The sequence below is a fragment of the Simochromis diagramma genome, unplaced genomic scaffold (genome assembly GCF_900408965.1).
Source record: "Simochromis diagramma unplaced genomic scaffold, fSimDia1.1 OVJJ01000389.1, whole genome shotgun sequence".
NCBI lineage: Eukaryota > Metazoa > Chordata > Actinopteri > Cichliformes > Cichlidae > Simochromis > Simochromis diagramma.
Window position 1 is genome coordinate 2,155,182 of NW_024387227.1, and position 15,854 is coordinate 2,171,035.

The 15,854-nt window shown below is 38.3% G+C and overlaps 2 protein-coding genes across 5 annotated transcripts in view; one reads left to right on the forward strand and one right to left on the reverse strand.

Annotated features, from left to right (window-relative positions):
- erc2 (ELKS/RAB6-interacting/CAST family member 2) overlaps positions 1-3,804 on the forward strand; it is a 51,058-nt gene extending 47,254 nt beyond the window's left edge. Inside the window, exon 21 of the mRNA XM_040052108.1 lies at positions 28-3,804. The gene's annotated coding sequence lies outside the window, so the exon portion shown is untranslated. The remainder of the gene's footprint in view (positions 1-27) is intronic.
- Positions 3,805-3,924: 120 nt separating this feature from the next.
- Positions 3,925-15,315, reverse strand: LOC120746688. 4 transcript variants are annotated; one of them, XR_005698911.1, is made up of 20 exons: positions 14,369-15,315; positions 13,765-13,924; positions 13,255-13,489; positions 12,570-12,673; positions 12,371-12,476; positions 12,242-12,283; positions 11,984-12,102; positions 11,383-11,439; positions 11,217-11,277; positions 10,902-11,125; positions 9,875-9,928; positions 9,737-9,791; positions 9,555-9,656; positions 9,363-9,401; positions 7,819-9,274; positions 6,694-6,865; positions 6,510-6,593; positions 6,253-6,348; positions 5,678-5,818; positions 3,925-5,569 (listed from the first exon to the last, which is right to left on the reverse strand). XR_005698911.1 is itself a non-coding variant. In XM_040052118.1 (15 exons), exons 2-15 carry the CDS (start codon positions 13,870-13,872, stop codon positions 8,703-8,705), a joined length of 1,878 nt encoding a protein of 625 aa, XP_039908052.1. In that variant the 5' UTR covers positions 13,873-13,924; positions 14,369-15,315; the 3' UTR covers positions 6,977-8,702. The 4 variants fall into 4 exon arrangements, 1 of the variants encoding a protein (XP_039908052.1); XR_005698910.1 differs by having other exon boundaries at positions 6,698-6,865; positions 7,656-9,274; XR_005698909.1 differs by having other exon boundaries at positions 7,656-9,274.
- Between the last annotated feature and the right edge of the window lie 539 nt (positions 15,316-15,854).

The window sequence follows — 15,854 nt, forward strand, 5'->3', positions numbered from 1 at the left end:
CACTGTCTCCTTCATGTTCTGTTTAAGGTGATGTGGGAGCTCTTCTTGGTGTGAACAGGACAAGACCCACTCCACTTCACACAACATTAGATATTCACAACTGAAATGGAAGGAGAGAGAACGATGTGGAGAAAGAGATGTTCTGTGTGTGTCTAATTGTTGCTTGGACATGTGATTAACACGGGAGCACTGTATCAGAGGTTACACCGAGGTCAACTCACCTGTCTGTCACAAGTTCAGGCCAACGGCGCTCTCTTGATCCACCCAGCAGAGATCTCATGACCGTCTGTCAGCCCAGTATTTCTTCCTTCCTCCTTCTTCCTTTGACTGGTTCAAGATCATGGTTGTCTTGCTGACTGTTTCACCTGCCTGACTGACTCCTCTGGCTCTGGTTGGCTCCTCCGCCTGACTCTTGTCATGGTTTTTCAATCCTCACTGCCCTCCTGACTCACCTGGTGACATCTGACCCCTCTGCCTGGCTGTCATGACCTTCGGCGTGTTGTAATCATCAGATTGTTTTGCTGAGCTATATTTTCCCTCCGTGGCACGCAGTGACTTCTTCCTTTCTTTTTCTTTTTTTAACCTTTTTACCTGCCATGCGTTTCTTCAGCATTTCTAAACGTGACGTGGTGTCCCTTTACTAGCATGTTCCACACAATCCAGATTAAGTGGTTTTAGGGTTTCTTTTGTCATTTCTTGTTGGTAAAACGAAGAGCTTTGATCTGACTGATGACAGGCTTGAGCCTTGCCTGCAACATCAAGAGGTCTCTGTGGCTGTGCAAGCAGGGCCTTCCAGTTCTCTGGCTAGTTTTAGCCTTAAGGCTGTGGCTGCACTGGATTTTATCTTCATCTTACCTCATTTTAATCAAAAGTAGTCAAAAAAAGAAATAAACTATGCAGATGTAAACATAGAGTGAATGCATTCCCATCCTTACTTAAATCAAGTCAAAATGATTTAATTGTCCAATCACAGCAGCCAAGGGAGTGGTCAGAATATATTGATCAGATTATTTAGATTATTTCTGAGACTATGCACCTATGCACCTCCTCTGTGTTGCAGGAATTTTTACTAATGGTGCTTCTGCTGGTGCTCAAACTAAACGGTGTGAGAAGACCTGGTAAAGAGCATCTTTTAGTCCTTTTACAGTAAAGGGACTTGATCCCACAATGGGCTTCATAAACAACTGTAAAGGAGTTCTTTGTACATATGATTTGACAAATGGGGTTTGTGATCCACACACAGAGGCTAGGTCCCTCAGCAAATACTGCTACTATAAGCATCATTCTAGACTATAAAGAGAAGGCAGTGTCCAATAGATGTTTATCCTGCAGGTCTATTGGAGCCACTGACACACCAGTGTCTGACCTAGAGTATGCTCCTGCTCCCCTCACCCTTGTACTCTTCCAGCAGTAGTCTGTGTGACCTCCCCAAACATAGTGACTTGTTTTCTCCTTCTCAACAAGGTGGCCTGTGCCTCGTAAAAACTGTACACATATGATAGATATGCATATATTATACATATAGAGAGAAATCTATAGAGTGTGTCTATATGTGGTCAGAAAATCATTTCAAACTGACAAGATACTATATAAATATATATATATAATATATATATGTTTCTTTTTTCTTCATGGTTATTTTTCTATCTGGCTGGAGGTCTGAGAAATGTCTTATTTAGAGCGTTGAGCGGTGTGATTTTCCTCTGATTTGTACTGTATATGAAAACCCCCCTCAGCAGCAAATTTAACATTCCCTGTCTGAAAATACAGGACAGCCCAAATAAAAAAAAATTAAGAGCTTTAGGACAGTTTATGGGAAACAAAGAAGTGTATCCAAATCTATCTAGAAGTTTAGAAAAGGTGACATTATTACATTCCTTTCTTAATGTGAAAAACAACTCAGTTGAAGACCACTTTGCCTGTGGTGACGACTTTGAACAGCGACTTTATTTATTTTTTTAATTTTGCAGCTCGCACAGGTAGCATTGAGATTATGTCTGCTGAACTCAGCAGTCAGAAGCTTGCACTTGTGAGAGGACTATCACAGTTATCACCCAACCGGAGGTTTGAGTGACTCTGTCTGGATGCATTTCCTTCGTGTGTTTGTCGTTGTTGTTGTCTCGTAAGCCGAAGTGATGATGTATGTGACTGTGACAGCTAACCGAGTAGAAAAAAAAAAACACACGCGCACACAAATTGTTACAGTATAGTGGAAAAATGAAGTAGACTGTTACAATCCCCAGTTCCTCTCTCTAACCCTCATGGTGCCTGTGTGTCTCCCTTTTATGGCCAAGTGTTGGTTGTTGTATATAAATGTCTTTCCATTCACTCATCACTCCAAGGTGATCTGTGCATCATCTTTTATGTGTCTGCTTCCCACCGTTACGGCTCTGATCCACTGGCCAAGAACCAACAGACCATGTGAAACTTTGCTGTTTGTGTTTACAAATGTTAAGATAAATCCTGACTTGGATGTTTAAAAAAAACAAAAGGGAAGACAATGCAAACAGACAGAGGAGCAACAATCCTCTCACTACACCGAGAGGGGGATGAAGTATGAATCCTCTATTTTCAGGTCCTTATCTACTGAATACTTGAAGTAGGGAGTTCTCCTACCATGAAATAGTAACATATGATTTACATGGTAGACGACATTTCAATTGTGCCCATGCATGTCGATTTTTACATAATGTGCCAACTGAAAGTGATGATGTAAGGATAATCTCCTGTTCTCTATGCAGAGCGATTTCTCTACTGTTGTGTCAAAAAAAGGTTTCGGAGACACCAAGGCTTAGAGGCTGGGACTGGTTTCCTGAGCTTAGACGCAAGAGTAATCTGACATTGCGTGTGGCAGATTTGAGAAGGCAAGGCTTCATCGGTGCCTAGAAACAGCTGTGTAGAAAGACTTGAAAAGTCACCAGTAATTTTCAAAAGCCTTCAGAAAAAAGAAAAAAAAAAGCCTACCATACATTTTCACTGTATTCTTGTAAACAGGTTGTTTTTGTTTTACTGCAAATCACTGAAAACTTTGGATTAAACAAATCACTGTGACCAATGCCAGAAACGCTTTTGTTTAAACGGAACAAATATTATGTTTACTTTTTTATTATTCATTTTTTTGTATTTAAGTTAGCTTTATTTTTTCTATTTTTTCGGTGCACTGAACATGCCAGTTTGAGACTGTACTATTTGTATAGGTAAATGTTTTGAGGTGTACAGTAAAAACCAAGGAGCAAACTAAATGTTTGTCCAGCATGCTGAATGATTATTCGTGTGAACGTGAGCTAATCTCCCATAAAGCATCATTCCTCATACATTAATTGCATCTGCATCGTGCATTGTGACGGTGTGATGTTGTGTTTGAGAGTGATGTGTGTCTCACTTACTGTGTCCCCTTAGTAGACAGCCTGTGCAGTTCTGTGAGAGTGCAGCATGTTCTTGGAGTTGCTGGTGTAAATGCATTCAGAAAAGAGGGATGTGTGCGTGCATAACTGCAATTTATTTGTTTATGAGTGCGTGTATGTTGTTGTGTGAATGCACAAAATAAAACTATTTAAAAAAAACTAAACAAAAACAACAACAACTTTATAAAGAGAAAGTCCCTAAATGAAAAAAAAAGTGAGATTGAGTAAGTTTGGGGGGAAAAAAAAAGCATGGATACTCTGTAATGTTTTGTTTTATAAAAACTATAGGAGGCTGTCCTCAGTGCCCCAGTTTGCTATTGTATGTGCTGTATCAGAATATTACTATTGAGTGTTGGCCAGCTTGTTTATATCCATCAAATAAAGGTGACTTTCTTTCTGTCTGCGTTTGTGATTTTTCAACTAAAATCACTTAAACAGTTGCTACTTTATACATAAACTTTGTCTACCTTCTTTAAGTTAAAACCTGATTTAATGCTCACTGAAGATGACTGATTCAGAATAACTGTATGTAAAGTATTTATTTGAGCATTTATACCTTGAAAAATGTGCACATGGAAAGCATTGAACATAACAGCTTTACTACAAATTTCCATACACCAACACAAATCAGGATCCTAATGAGGACACATAATCTTTCCTTTAGTTTGTGCTGACAGCAAAAAGCAAAGATGAAAACCAGCACAGAGAGACTTTGACTTCAGAAACATGAACAGGTAGAAATGGAGGCAGCAGCCTAACTGCTCATCGCTGCTTTAGCTACATGTTAACGTTCAGGGTCCGGCTGCTGAGCTGGGGTCCACATGCCTTGGACCATCGTCTGTAAACTATAAAGATGGTTATGTTGGGAAATTTTAAATAGATCACCAGTTTGTGAAATACTGAGACCAGGCTGTCTGGCAACAACAACCTTGACATAGTCAAAGTCACTTAAATCATTAGCCAACTATATATTTGCATAAACGGCAGCTGAACAGGTGTACCTAAAAAAAAAAAAAAAAAAAAAAAGAGGGTGGTGAAAGCATCCTCTCATTGTATTTTGGCTGCTCCAAATACAGAGAAAAAAAAAACCCAATCGTTGCTCATTTCTAATGCAGTACATACAAATAACAGCAGCATTTTATATGGAAAACTGGCCATGGTCATTACCTTGGACTGCTGCAGGAGCACGACATTAATGTGTTTGTTTAATATAGATAATAATCTAAACACATGACTTTCTTCCTAAGCCTTCTGCTAAGATACCTTCTCCCCCCTTTGTTTAGGTCTTTAGTTTGGATTCTTTGGCTCTTACTTGTGTAAAGTGAGACAACATTCACCGTGGTATTTAGATGTCTGCAGCTTCATTAATGTCCTTGTGAGAAAGATACTTGAGACCCTGAAAGTCAGTTTTTCCTGGGTGCCTGTGCCAATACTTTTAAAGATTTAACAGGTTTTACTTGAATCTCCTTAATCAAACTCACTAAAACTGCAATGTGCACGTAGAATTCAAGACATCTGTAATTTTATTCTACAAAATAAGACGATGTTAGATACCACCAAATGCACTTCAACTCTTTAGCTGCTTAACTGAATCAACCTTTTGTAATCTCACTGCACAAATATATTTTCTTTTCCGTACTCCATAAGGACCATGATATCACACACTGACTTATGGAAAAACAATTTAAATCCATGAGTCTGAGAAAAATCTGCAGACTTGCAGAAGATAAGGCACACTAAATGTCACCCTCCTGAATCAAAAAATTTTATAAGCAGCATAAACTTAAAGTAATAGTTTATACACTTTAACAAACAAGAAATTTTTAAAAGCACATATTATATTCCACACAATACAAAATAATGCAAAACTCCATGGCCACTCTATGCAGCAGCGCATTGGTTTGTCCATTTCCTGTAAAGTTCTCTTTGCAAAAGTCTGCAACTCTAACGTCCCTTTACAAAGCTGTTTAACAATCGGTCGCCTCGATCAGAAAGCCAGTAACCCGCCATGGCTGCCAATGCTCCCATAAACACAGATGTGTAGACCAAATCTCCCTTTGCTGCAAGTGTTGCCAGAGCACAAAGGACCACCCCAAAAAACATCTGCTTCAGTATCTCCACCTCATCATCCTGGATATCCTCAAATAGACCTTTCTCCTCAAAATCTGCAGGAGAAGGGTGGGAGAAAAGAAGAATTCAGTTTGGTTTCCTTTGAGCAAATTTTCTGTTCATGTATTTGTAAGTGTCCATGGTTAACATTAGGTGGCACTCACGAGGCAACTGCTTTTTCACACAAACACTGTCCATGCGGATGAATCCTTCAGCGCAGTCACAACGGAAAGATCCTGCTGTGTTGGTACAAATCTCATCGAGACCATGGCAGGCAAGCACACGGTCACTGCATTCATCTATATCTGAGCAAAACAATAGCAACAGAATGGTCAGACTTTTTAAGCAGCTAGAACTTTGGAGCTCTACTTTTCCACCATGTACCTGCATCATTATTTTTCACCTACTTTTTGCTCTGTTTGTCATATAGAGTGAAACTAGTACATATAGCTAGCGATGCTTTACTGAGTCATTTGTTTGCTTTTGGTTCACATTTAATCATCTACTAGTATCTCCTCCTTCATAGCCTGGTTGCACTCAATGGTGTTTTTGCCTCAAGTTTTGTTGTTTTGACCTCTAATTTTAAGGCAACAATATTGCAAAAACACTTTTATATTGTGAGAAAGAATCATACCAGGTATTTTATTACAACACAATATGGCACAGGCCAGTTTTACAGTGTTCCAGCATTTTTGGAACTCATGCATATATCATGCACAAACTATTCTCTTGTATTTACCCAAACACTTGGATCCTGTCAGTCTGTACCCAGAAGCACATTTCCTGCAGCGTGCTGGTCCGCTACCCATGCAGCCCACACAGGCCACGTCGCAGCCTGAGAAAAAAGGGGTCATTTCCTTTTTTTAATCCACTGCCTGCATTGCATTCTTAAGCTGCTGCAAATAATAAGCAAACAAGTGAACAATAGGTCCAATTCTTAATTTTCTGCATGAGTATCCAACATAGTTTCTTTAACACCAACTCTAAGGCACTGACCTCTGCACTCAAAGGATCCTTCTGTATTAAAGCAGTAACTGTTTGGAGGACAGTTACCCAGCTGTGTGCCACACTCATCGATGTCTAAAACATAACATTTAAAAATGTAAAAACACCTTTTTAAAAAAATTAAATATATAAGTGATAATGTCTTGACTCCAGAAAGAAGCTCTGTATACAGTACCTACACAGATCTTATTATGGAGTGTCCATCCATCTCTGCATTCCTCACACTGGTCATTTTCTGGCCCTGAACACAAACTGCAGCTATCTGGACAACTGCTCACCTGAACAGCCAGCAGACTCCATAGACAAACACCCTGAAGCAGGTTTCTGTGGAGACTCTTCATGCCCATCTGGCCAGAAGATGAAACTATGAATTTGCTCCAAAATACCATGTCTTTACGAAATGGTGCTTGTGTTAGTAGAGATAAAGTGAGATTTATCTGTTTACTTGACAATATCAGTTATTTTCCACAATTATATTTAATGGTCTCCAACACTGCTTCACAATATTTCACACATAACACAAACGTTTTTGTTTTGTTTTGACACAGGCTTTATATATTAAAGTTTTACATATAAACAAAGGTTGCTTAAAAATACACAAAAATACTACTACAGTTCTGAAAGCTATATCAATTAACTGCTATTATCAACAGTTACTGGAACATCACAGATATATCATATCAAAGGTATTTGTTGTCTTATATGTTCTGACTGTTTTTTATTTATTGATTGTTTTTTTTTATTGAACTAAATGCCGAAAAAAAGAGGCTTGTGGTAATTTAGAAATGATGTCATCACCTAGTTTGCCCAGTAGAGTGGTTACATTGTTTACATTGTACTCAATATTATCTGCAGCTGTAGCAAAGTATGCACTACACTTGGGCAGAAATTATTAAGTTGCTATAAAGCTAATAAATTTTGTTTTACTTCCCGAAAAGTCTAAAAATGAAAACCTCCAGTATTGGCTGGGGTAACAGAATACATTGCTTAACACACCCTAATTAGGATTTTCCATATAAAGGATATTAACTTCTAAAATATTCTTAGTTAATTTATTTGTTCCACCACTGTTTGGTTCAATATAAAAACGAACATTAACATAAACAAACAAACAAAACCAAAAGAAACCGGACGTACTCGGTTACCGTGCTTCTAAATATAAAGTAGCCTTGATGCCAGTCTCTGGTTCTTCATGTTTCACGTTGAAAAAAAAAAACATATCAGCCGACAGAAAATCTGACACTAAAACAGGCAACACGACCAGCAACAAACTGACCCTGAAATGAAGAGTATTCGTTACCTTCGCGCTGCTACAGGGTGAAACGGGCAGAAAACTTTAAAAGAAGTGAATCCAAGACAGACCCGCTTGACACATGACCCGGCTGTTGGCTACATTGTGTTCGGTTGCAGAGATAACTCACACCTCCCGCGCGGGCGGAGCACATATCCGTCCCAAGACACCGCTCTTACGGAACGTGGTAATACTTATAACAAGTACTTCAGTAAGTCCTTACACTGGCCCAATAAGAGCCGCTGTCCTGCCAAAGACCAATCACAACTCGATGTGTTTTAGCTTTTAAACCAAACAAAAAAAACAAAAACAGAGGCAAATATAGTTATAGACAGGTGTGGACAGACTTACCGTGCACGGTTATTTTCAGTCTGTAGGAGTTACAGTTTTGTAGCTTTGACAATAAGACTATAACCGTTCTTACTTTCAAAAAATCCCCTAAAAGACCAAAATGAACAGTGAACCTTAGATCATCCAGATTTTTTGCCGTTGTATCTGTGTACACAGATAATCCTCTCAAGACATGTCAGGATTTAGTTTATACTGTCAGTTTGTATACACTGTCCTGGTACAGCAGCTGCTTCTGCTTAAGCAGATTTAAAAAAAAATAAAAATAAAATAAGGCTTGAAGGTATGTGGAGATTTAGAACAACAGATTATTGGTTATGGTCTCTGTATGGAATTTGTTGACTGTATTTGTATCACTTATCACTGAGTCGGGAGTCTTATTCTTCATTAGCACATCATCTTCATGGCAGCCAACTCTGATGAACATATTCTTCATGTACACACAAAAGCAATACAGCTTATTAAAGTACATTTGGGTGATTTAAAAGATTTACACGATGATGCCCTCTTGCTGGTCTTGGTCCCTTTTTAGCCATTGGAGTACCTCACCTTCCTCCATATGATCCTCTCTCTGTCTTTGTCACAGTTAGCTCAGCTAGGAGAGACTGATTCTGAGAGGGAAGACTAAACAGTGGCAGCCCCTGAAGAAGCTCTGGTAAACACCTGTCTCTGGTGTGAGTCTCTCTTGGGTGGGAATCAAATTTCACCAGAACGAAACGTTTACCAGCTCTATCAAGGAGCTTGTCAGCTTGAATGAGGGACAGGGAGGCTGTGAACAAATCAGAATACGGTGACCACAGCTTTGGTAGATCATTTTCTTTGTTCCCCATGCTTTCGTTGATAATATCTTTGTTCCAGTGCATCCATTCTTCGGTTCTCTCCAAGGCTCTACGTGTCAGAACCAGCAGAACTCGGCCACCCAGGCTGTTAAGCTCCAGCAGCTGTGAATGCAGCCATGGCAGAGGCCCCCAATTACACTGCTCCCTCCTGCTCCACTGGTCGACAGACACACTGAAGCCCTTGTCGCTGAGGTTGGACCCGATCTGACACACCAACTTAGAAGTGGCATCATCCACGTCTGGGGGGCTCAGCAGGACAACATGACGCATCTTACCAACTTTAGAGAAAAGTAAGTAATGTCAGAATTGTATTGTTGTGGGTGTATGTGTATGTGTGTTTTAGTGAAAATAGAGAAAAAAACTCACTTTTTACTATCCCACCGTGTTGCCAGCTCCACACCCATCCTATAAAAGTAAGAACAGGTAAATTTAAATCACAGGATTTATCACTACATGGATATTTATCTCTTCACAAATAACTGATTCGCTGCACCGTGAATATGCGATGTTATTGTTAGACTACTAACTCGAAAAAGAAAAGGAAATTTTCAAACTTACCCTTGATAGATTTATGAAAGGACCATAACAACAGCACAGTAATGAAAGCCAGCAGCATAACAGCAGTGGCTAGGAGACTCCAGCGCCACCTGCCAGCTGAAACTAGGAAAAAATAAAATCCCTTTTCAGAAAATAGAAGAATGCTATTCTTTTACAATTTTGAAAATGTGACATGTACCTACCATTGTCATCAAAACAAAATGGACCTAGGTCATGTTCCATTCCCTTTACTCTCATCTGCACAAACAAATAAAAACAAAGGAGTTACTTCTGTGCAGGAATCAGGTATGACTAAGTCTATACATTTTAGAATACTTTACCATCAAACACGGAAAGGGCCGGAGGGGTACATTTTCAAACACAAATGTGTTCACCTGATGAAACAATTGCAAATCCTATTAGTTTATAAAATAGGGTCTTCAGCTACACACTGTTTTATTTCATTTTTGTCTAATACAGATACATTGATACTAATCTTGATACTTCACTCATTGCAAATGTCCTTTATTTTCAATTAAGAGCTGGAACAAACTGATATAGTGCATACAATCCCGATCAAAAGTTTAAGACCACTTGCAAAAATGGCAAAAAAAAAATCATATTTTGCATGATTGGATCTTAACAAGGTTCCAAGTAGAGCTTCAATATGCAACAAGAAGAAATGGGAGTGAGACAAAACATTTTTGAGCGTGTAGTTTTTTGAAAACAACGCTGAAACTGAAACAGGCTGTTTTACAGCTGATCAAAAGGCCAAATCTGTCAAAAAAAAATTGATTCATTGTCAAATTCTGTCAGGTAGTCACACTGTCACGATGTTCTGAAGGCAAAAGCAAAAAAATGTTCCCTTTTTGAGTGTCGTCAGGTTGTTGAACTGCATAAGTAGGGTCGCAAAAAGAGTCTCATGAAATCCATATACCTGACCGTTTGGACCAAACATGGGACATTGAAAGGTGGAAGAAAGTTTTATTCTCTGATGAGAAAAAATGTAACCTTGATTCCAACGTTACTGGCATGACAAGCAGATCCCACCTGAGATGTTTTCTACACGCCACAGTGGAAGGGGCGCCATAATTGTCTGAGTTGTTTCAGCACTGTTTTCAATAAATTGCATGTTCCAAAAAATGTTTTGTCTTTCTTCTTGTTGGATGTTGAAGCTCTACATGGAACCTTGTTAAGATCCAACCATGTAAAATATGTTTGTTTTTTGTTTTTTTTTACCATTTTCAGGTGGTCTTGAAAACAGATAGATAGATAGATAGATAGATAGATAGATAGATAGATAGATAGTAATAGTGAAGAGGCTGAAAAAGAGGAGTGCATGCCTCACTAGGCTGTATCACTTCTTACCCAGAGTCCCTTGATGTTTTGTTTCCATGCAGTGCCATTTTCCAGCTGTTGGCTGAAGGCACTCCTGCTTCGACTGTGTTTCTTAAGCAGCCACACTTTACCATCCAGCCTGCAAGGTGCAGACACGTTCCAGGATAACATTTCTCCAAAGCTGGTCATTTGTACATGGGGCTTTGACACGGTGATATTTTCCCATATGTTCTTTTGTGATTCATTTAGAGAATCTAGGGGAGACACATAGTGAGTTATGATGTCTACATTTCAAGGAGGTAATCATCCCAATTAAATAAATACACATTGCTCAAATTTTCTCACCAGATTTATTGAAGGGGCATTGTAGTGACCGTGTAGACCTTTGTCCATCCTCGTACCACAGCTATAGGACATGTGAATATGTGAATATGATAGTCATATAAGTCTGCACGGGACACAAGACTGCTGATATTAGCCAGGAGAAATCATGTAAAAGAGCTGATGATACCTGGAGACACATGCAGCGGGTTACGGAGTACAGTGGTATGGTCATCCTGTTCCAACTCTGCAGAGTAACATTTAAAATGGCTTCAGCGAAGAGTAGTACAACTTTAGTACAATTTGCCTAATTGCCCAGCTACTTTTGTGGGCAGAGGAAGACAATATTCATTACATTTATCAGGTTATGTTTATCAGGTAGTTACTTTGCAGTGTTAATGATTACTTATTATTATTTGCAGTGCATTTAATAAAGCAGTGAAAGCATTTCCTCCTCAAATTCTTGAATTATTCCTTAAACTAAATACCTTCTTCACACACACTAAAAGTAATAAAATTAGCTTCACCTACACCAGCCATCAAATATTATGATTGTATACTTATTTGTGTTTATATAACATCATGAAAAACTCCACATGATGAGTAATTTCTCCTCTGATGCTTTCTAATAATTTGAAATAAAGTGAAATTTTAATGCTACAGTTTTACTTGGAATGGTGTTTTTGCTTCTTTTACTAAAAAAAAAAAAAGTCAAACCCTTTCCAACCTTTGTGCAGAATATAAATGACAAACTATAAATGTCATGAAATTAAGGCACTGATATCACTAACCTGACACCTTCCTTTCTGCTCGTACTGGATGCACATCGAGGGGGGGATCTTATTCCCGTCTTCAAGCTGCAGCTCCACTTGATTCATCTTTGAGTTTACTGCAAATGTGAATTTGGGCACTGAAAAGAGGAAATCAGTATCAGTTATTAGGTATGTTTCTCTCTCTCTCTCTCTCTCTCTCTCTCTCTCTCTCTCTCTCTCTCTCTTTGTTGTTTTTTGCTTTAATGCACAGGGACATTGTTTGATTGTGTGTTTTACCTTGACACTCTGGTAAAGTTTTCTGCAGTTCCTGGGAGCACACTGAGAACAAACAGGTATATATGTCACTGTTGCCAGATGTGTAATAAGCTGTAGCGTTATAGTTCAAGCGTAATTAAAAATACACACCTTCATTAAAAGAAGGAGCAGCAACCCTTTCAGTTATACTTGAGCTACGGACAATCAGGGAGATTTCAAAGGGAAAGCCATCTGACTGAGTAATCACCACTGAGATCTGTAGAAGTCACATACAGATCAGCGTTAACGAGACAGGTATGCTGGAAGTGAGGCAGTAATGGCAGTGCAAAGTACATGGGGTTTACAATACCTTTAGCTGGTTTTGTTGAGTAAGAGCTTCATTATTCACTGTAAACACCACCTTCTTGCACTTTGGCATGGACGCTTCTGTGCAATAACATACTGTCAATGACCCTGTGGTAACACAGAAACAAACGAAGGTGTGGATAAGAAAGAATTGAAACTTCATTTCCACAATAAGCCAGTAGTTTTATCTGTCAAGACGCTTGACTTATGTTGTATTACTAACCATTAGTAACTGAAGCTAGTGGTTTTCACTTGTGCCACTGTTATCTATGACAGCGTTGCAACAAACCTCTGCTTCTTCAGATTGACTTATGAAAAAGCAAATCAGATGTAACTGATTTTTATTGTGAGCTAAATTGTTGTTTTGTTAGCAAAATACGTGTTCATTTCACACGAACCATTTCACAAATAAACTCCATGTTTGCTCATTCATTGTTCCAGTGATGATTCCCAACATGCCAGAACATGTTCTTCTACATCTCACTTGGATGGCTTCCAAAACACATCTGCTTGTATATCGCAGCAAGTAACTCTGACTTTCAAGTAAATAAGAGTCATTGCTCACTGTAGTGGCTTTCCTTCAACCAAGACAAAAGTTTAAAAATTGCATCACATAAAAAGGCACGTTACAGTTTCCTTTTGTACTAATACAAGGCTGATGTTTGAACTGATAAGTGGATTTCAAATACCTTGTGAAGTGATCTTGTCTTCTCTGTATTCTTCCATTTCTGAGCCAGAGGAGCCTTGATCCTCCGTGTCTTCATCTGGATCGATGTTAAACTCTATGTCTATCACCAAACATAATGCACATGCTGTCTTGTTTGTACAGCAGAGCTTAAAATCTGGTTTTAGTGTCTGAACATCCACAGTGTTTTTGCTGGGATTAACAGGCATCTCATCTTTCATCTTGCATTTAGAGAGACCCTTTAAGGAGAAAAAAAATTGGAGGAAAAACATTTGACTTGTTACTGAATGAGCCTGGGTGGCAATATTTGCAGTTCTGATGACTATGTTATAAAACATAAAACACTCTGATCATATAACCTTTTGTCTGCTTTTAATTAAATGTTTAAGAACAGATAACTTGAAACAGGAAATGAAAATGTTCAGGGACATTATAATAAACTATCAATGAAAACTGTGTTTTATGTACAGGGCATGCCATTGTCGGTGTATTTAAGCACTGTAAACTATAGTACCTGTGAGCAAATGACTTCGTGGCTGTCATGTTCAAAAATCTCCAAGCCATGAAGTGGCATGTGTAGAATCAGTAAAATACACCAGAAGGACCATCCAAGAGCCAACATTCTTCTTTAGGTATCTGCAGCAGTCCTACAGCATTCTTCTACGCATATTTCTCTGAGGGCAACATTCAAACCTTGTTAAGCGAGTAATTTGGCTGCTTCCTGATCATCAGCTGGGTTAGAGATTGGAAGTTATACACATAGAAACTCTGTTTGTACAAGGAAGGGAGTGAGGCACTGAGATAAACTATAAACCCACATATATGAATATGTGTTTCACATTTGTTTATGGCCTAGTCAAAAAGAGATAAAAATAAGTTATTTTGTTTAACAGAATAACTTAATCAATACAATTTAGATCTAGCAACTTGACTGGCATTGGCAATCTTTGTGTTGTTAACAAATCTATTACAGTGTTCGCTGTTAACTCAATAGTCCTTGCTTAAAACACATTCAAACATGAAAAATAAGAACACTGTAGTATGACATTAGATAAGACAGGAGTATAATGACATAAAACTACAGCAAAATTAGTAATCTAATAGAGAAATAGTCTTACTTTCTTTAAAACCTCGTGTTGTAATCCACTCCAAAGTGTGCATTTCCACTGGGTATTCAGCTCCACACCTTACCAAAGTATCCCACAAGTGCTTGAGTCATGTGAAAATTGCACCACACCGCACGTCATTGTACTGAATCAAGACAAGTCCCTCCCTCTCTCTCCCTGCCTCTCTTTCTTTCTGTTCCTGTCTGCAACCGAGACTCAGCAATGCGCATAAACCTAAAACTTCCTGCTCCGAATTCTTGATTACAGTGTAACCAACACAAACGACAAAGTTCAAAGTCCACAAGGAGGTTTTTTTTCTGGTTTTTTTGTTGTTGTTTTTTTAAAATCAGAACAAGGTTCAACCTATATAAGACTAAAGTATTCTTAAACAGTACACAGAGTGTTACTTTAACAGTTAACAGTTCCTATTTGGGTTTTTTGTTCTGTTTTTTTGGACAGCACTTGATAATGTGTTCTCTGTGCCTTTGTCAAAAATTCCTTGTGTTGCTGTTTTTGGTAAACTGTGCCTAGATAAACAAGTTTAACACCTACTTGCATGTCTTTCATCCACTCTAATGCAGCCCGTTGAGTGAGAATTATTCAAGGAGGAACACAATGGCACACACCTTGCACAGCAGCTCAACTGGTTTGACCACATAATGCTTAACTAAACTCAAAACCGTGTCTGTCTCTTGAGAAGAAAAAAAAGAATAATAAAAAAAAAGAAAACCTATATCAGTGTTTTTGCTTTGTCACTGTGAGACAATGGCACTGAAGTTTTCAAGCCTTTCTGCATTTACCATTTCATTTTTTGTCCGATTTGTTTTTCAATGCACTGCAATAATCAGAAATTTCCAGTTTAAGATAACATCTTCTCTTTGTTTAAGAACCAGTTAATAAAGAGTGAGTGAACAGTGAGGCATATCACTATTCGTGTAACCGAACTCTGCTTGTCCCTGTCCATGCAAGTTTGAACACTTTAAAACCTGTGCTGTGTTTATGTTTTTCAGTTTCTGCTATTACCATTAAAAAACAGATAGCCTTGCTAATCTCATTTCTTTTCACTTAAACATGGAGTTAGCTTTCATTCATAATGCTTCAAAATTATTGCATTTAAACAGGTTGCCAATGTGAAGTATTTGTTACTTTAGCGCAGTGTAAGAAGTGTTCACATTACTTTCACTTTTGGTTTGTATCATGAAGAGACAGGTGCATGCAGAGCTACAAGCTGGTGTTGTTGCATTCTTTACATTGAAAGGACTAAGATGCTTGGTAGAAAGCACTAAGACAGTAAGAAGTATATAAATAATACCTTTTTTACTGTCAATTCTGTGCAAAGGAGTAATGTTGGAAGGTAAAGGTGCACCACACATTTTCTACTGAGTAATTATTGCAAATCTTGATATATATATATATATATTTCAAGACATTAAATATGAGGTTATACGAGTCATTCATATAAACCTTTTTTTCTATTAATGTTGGTAACAGGTAGAAA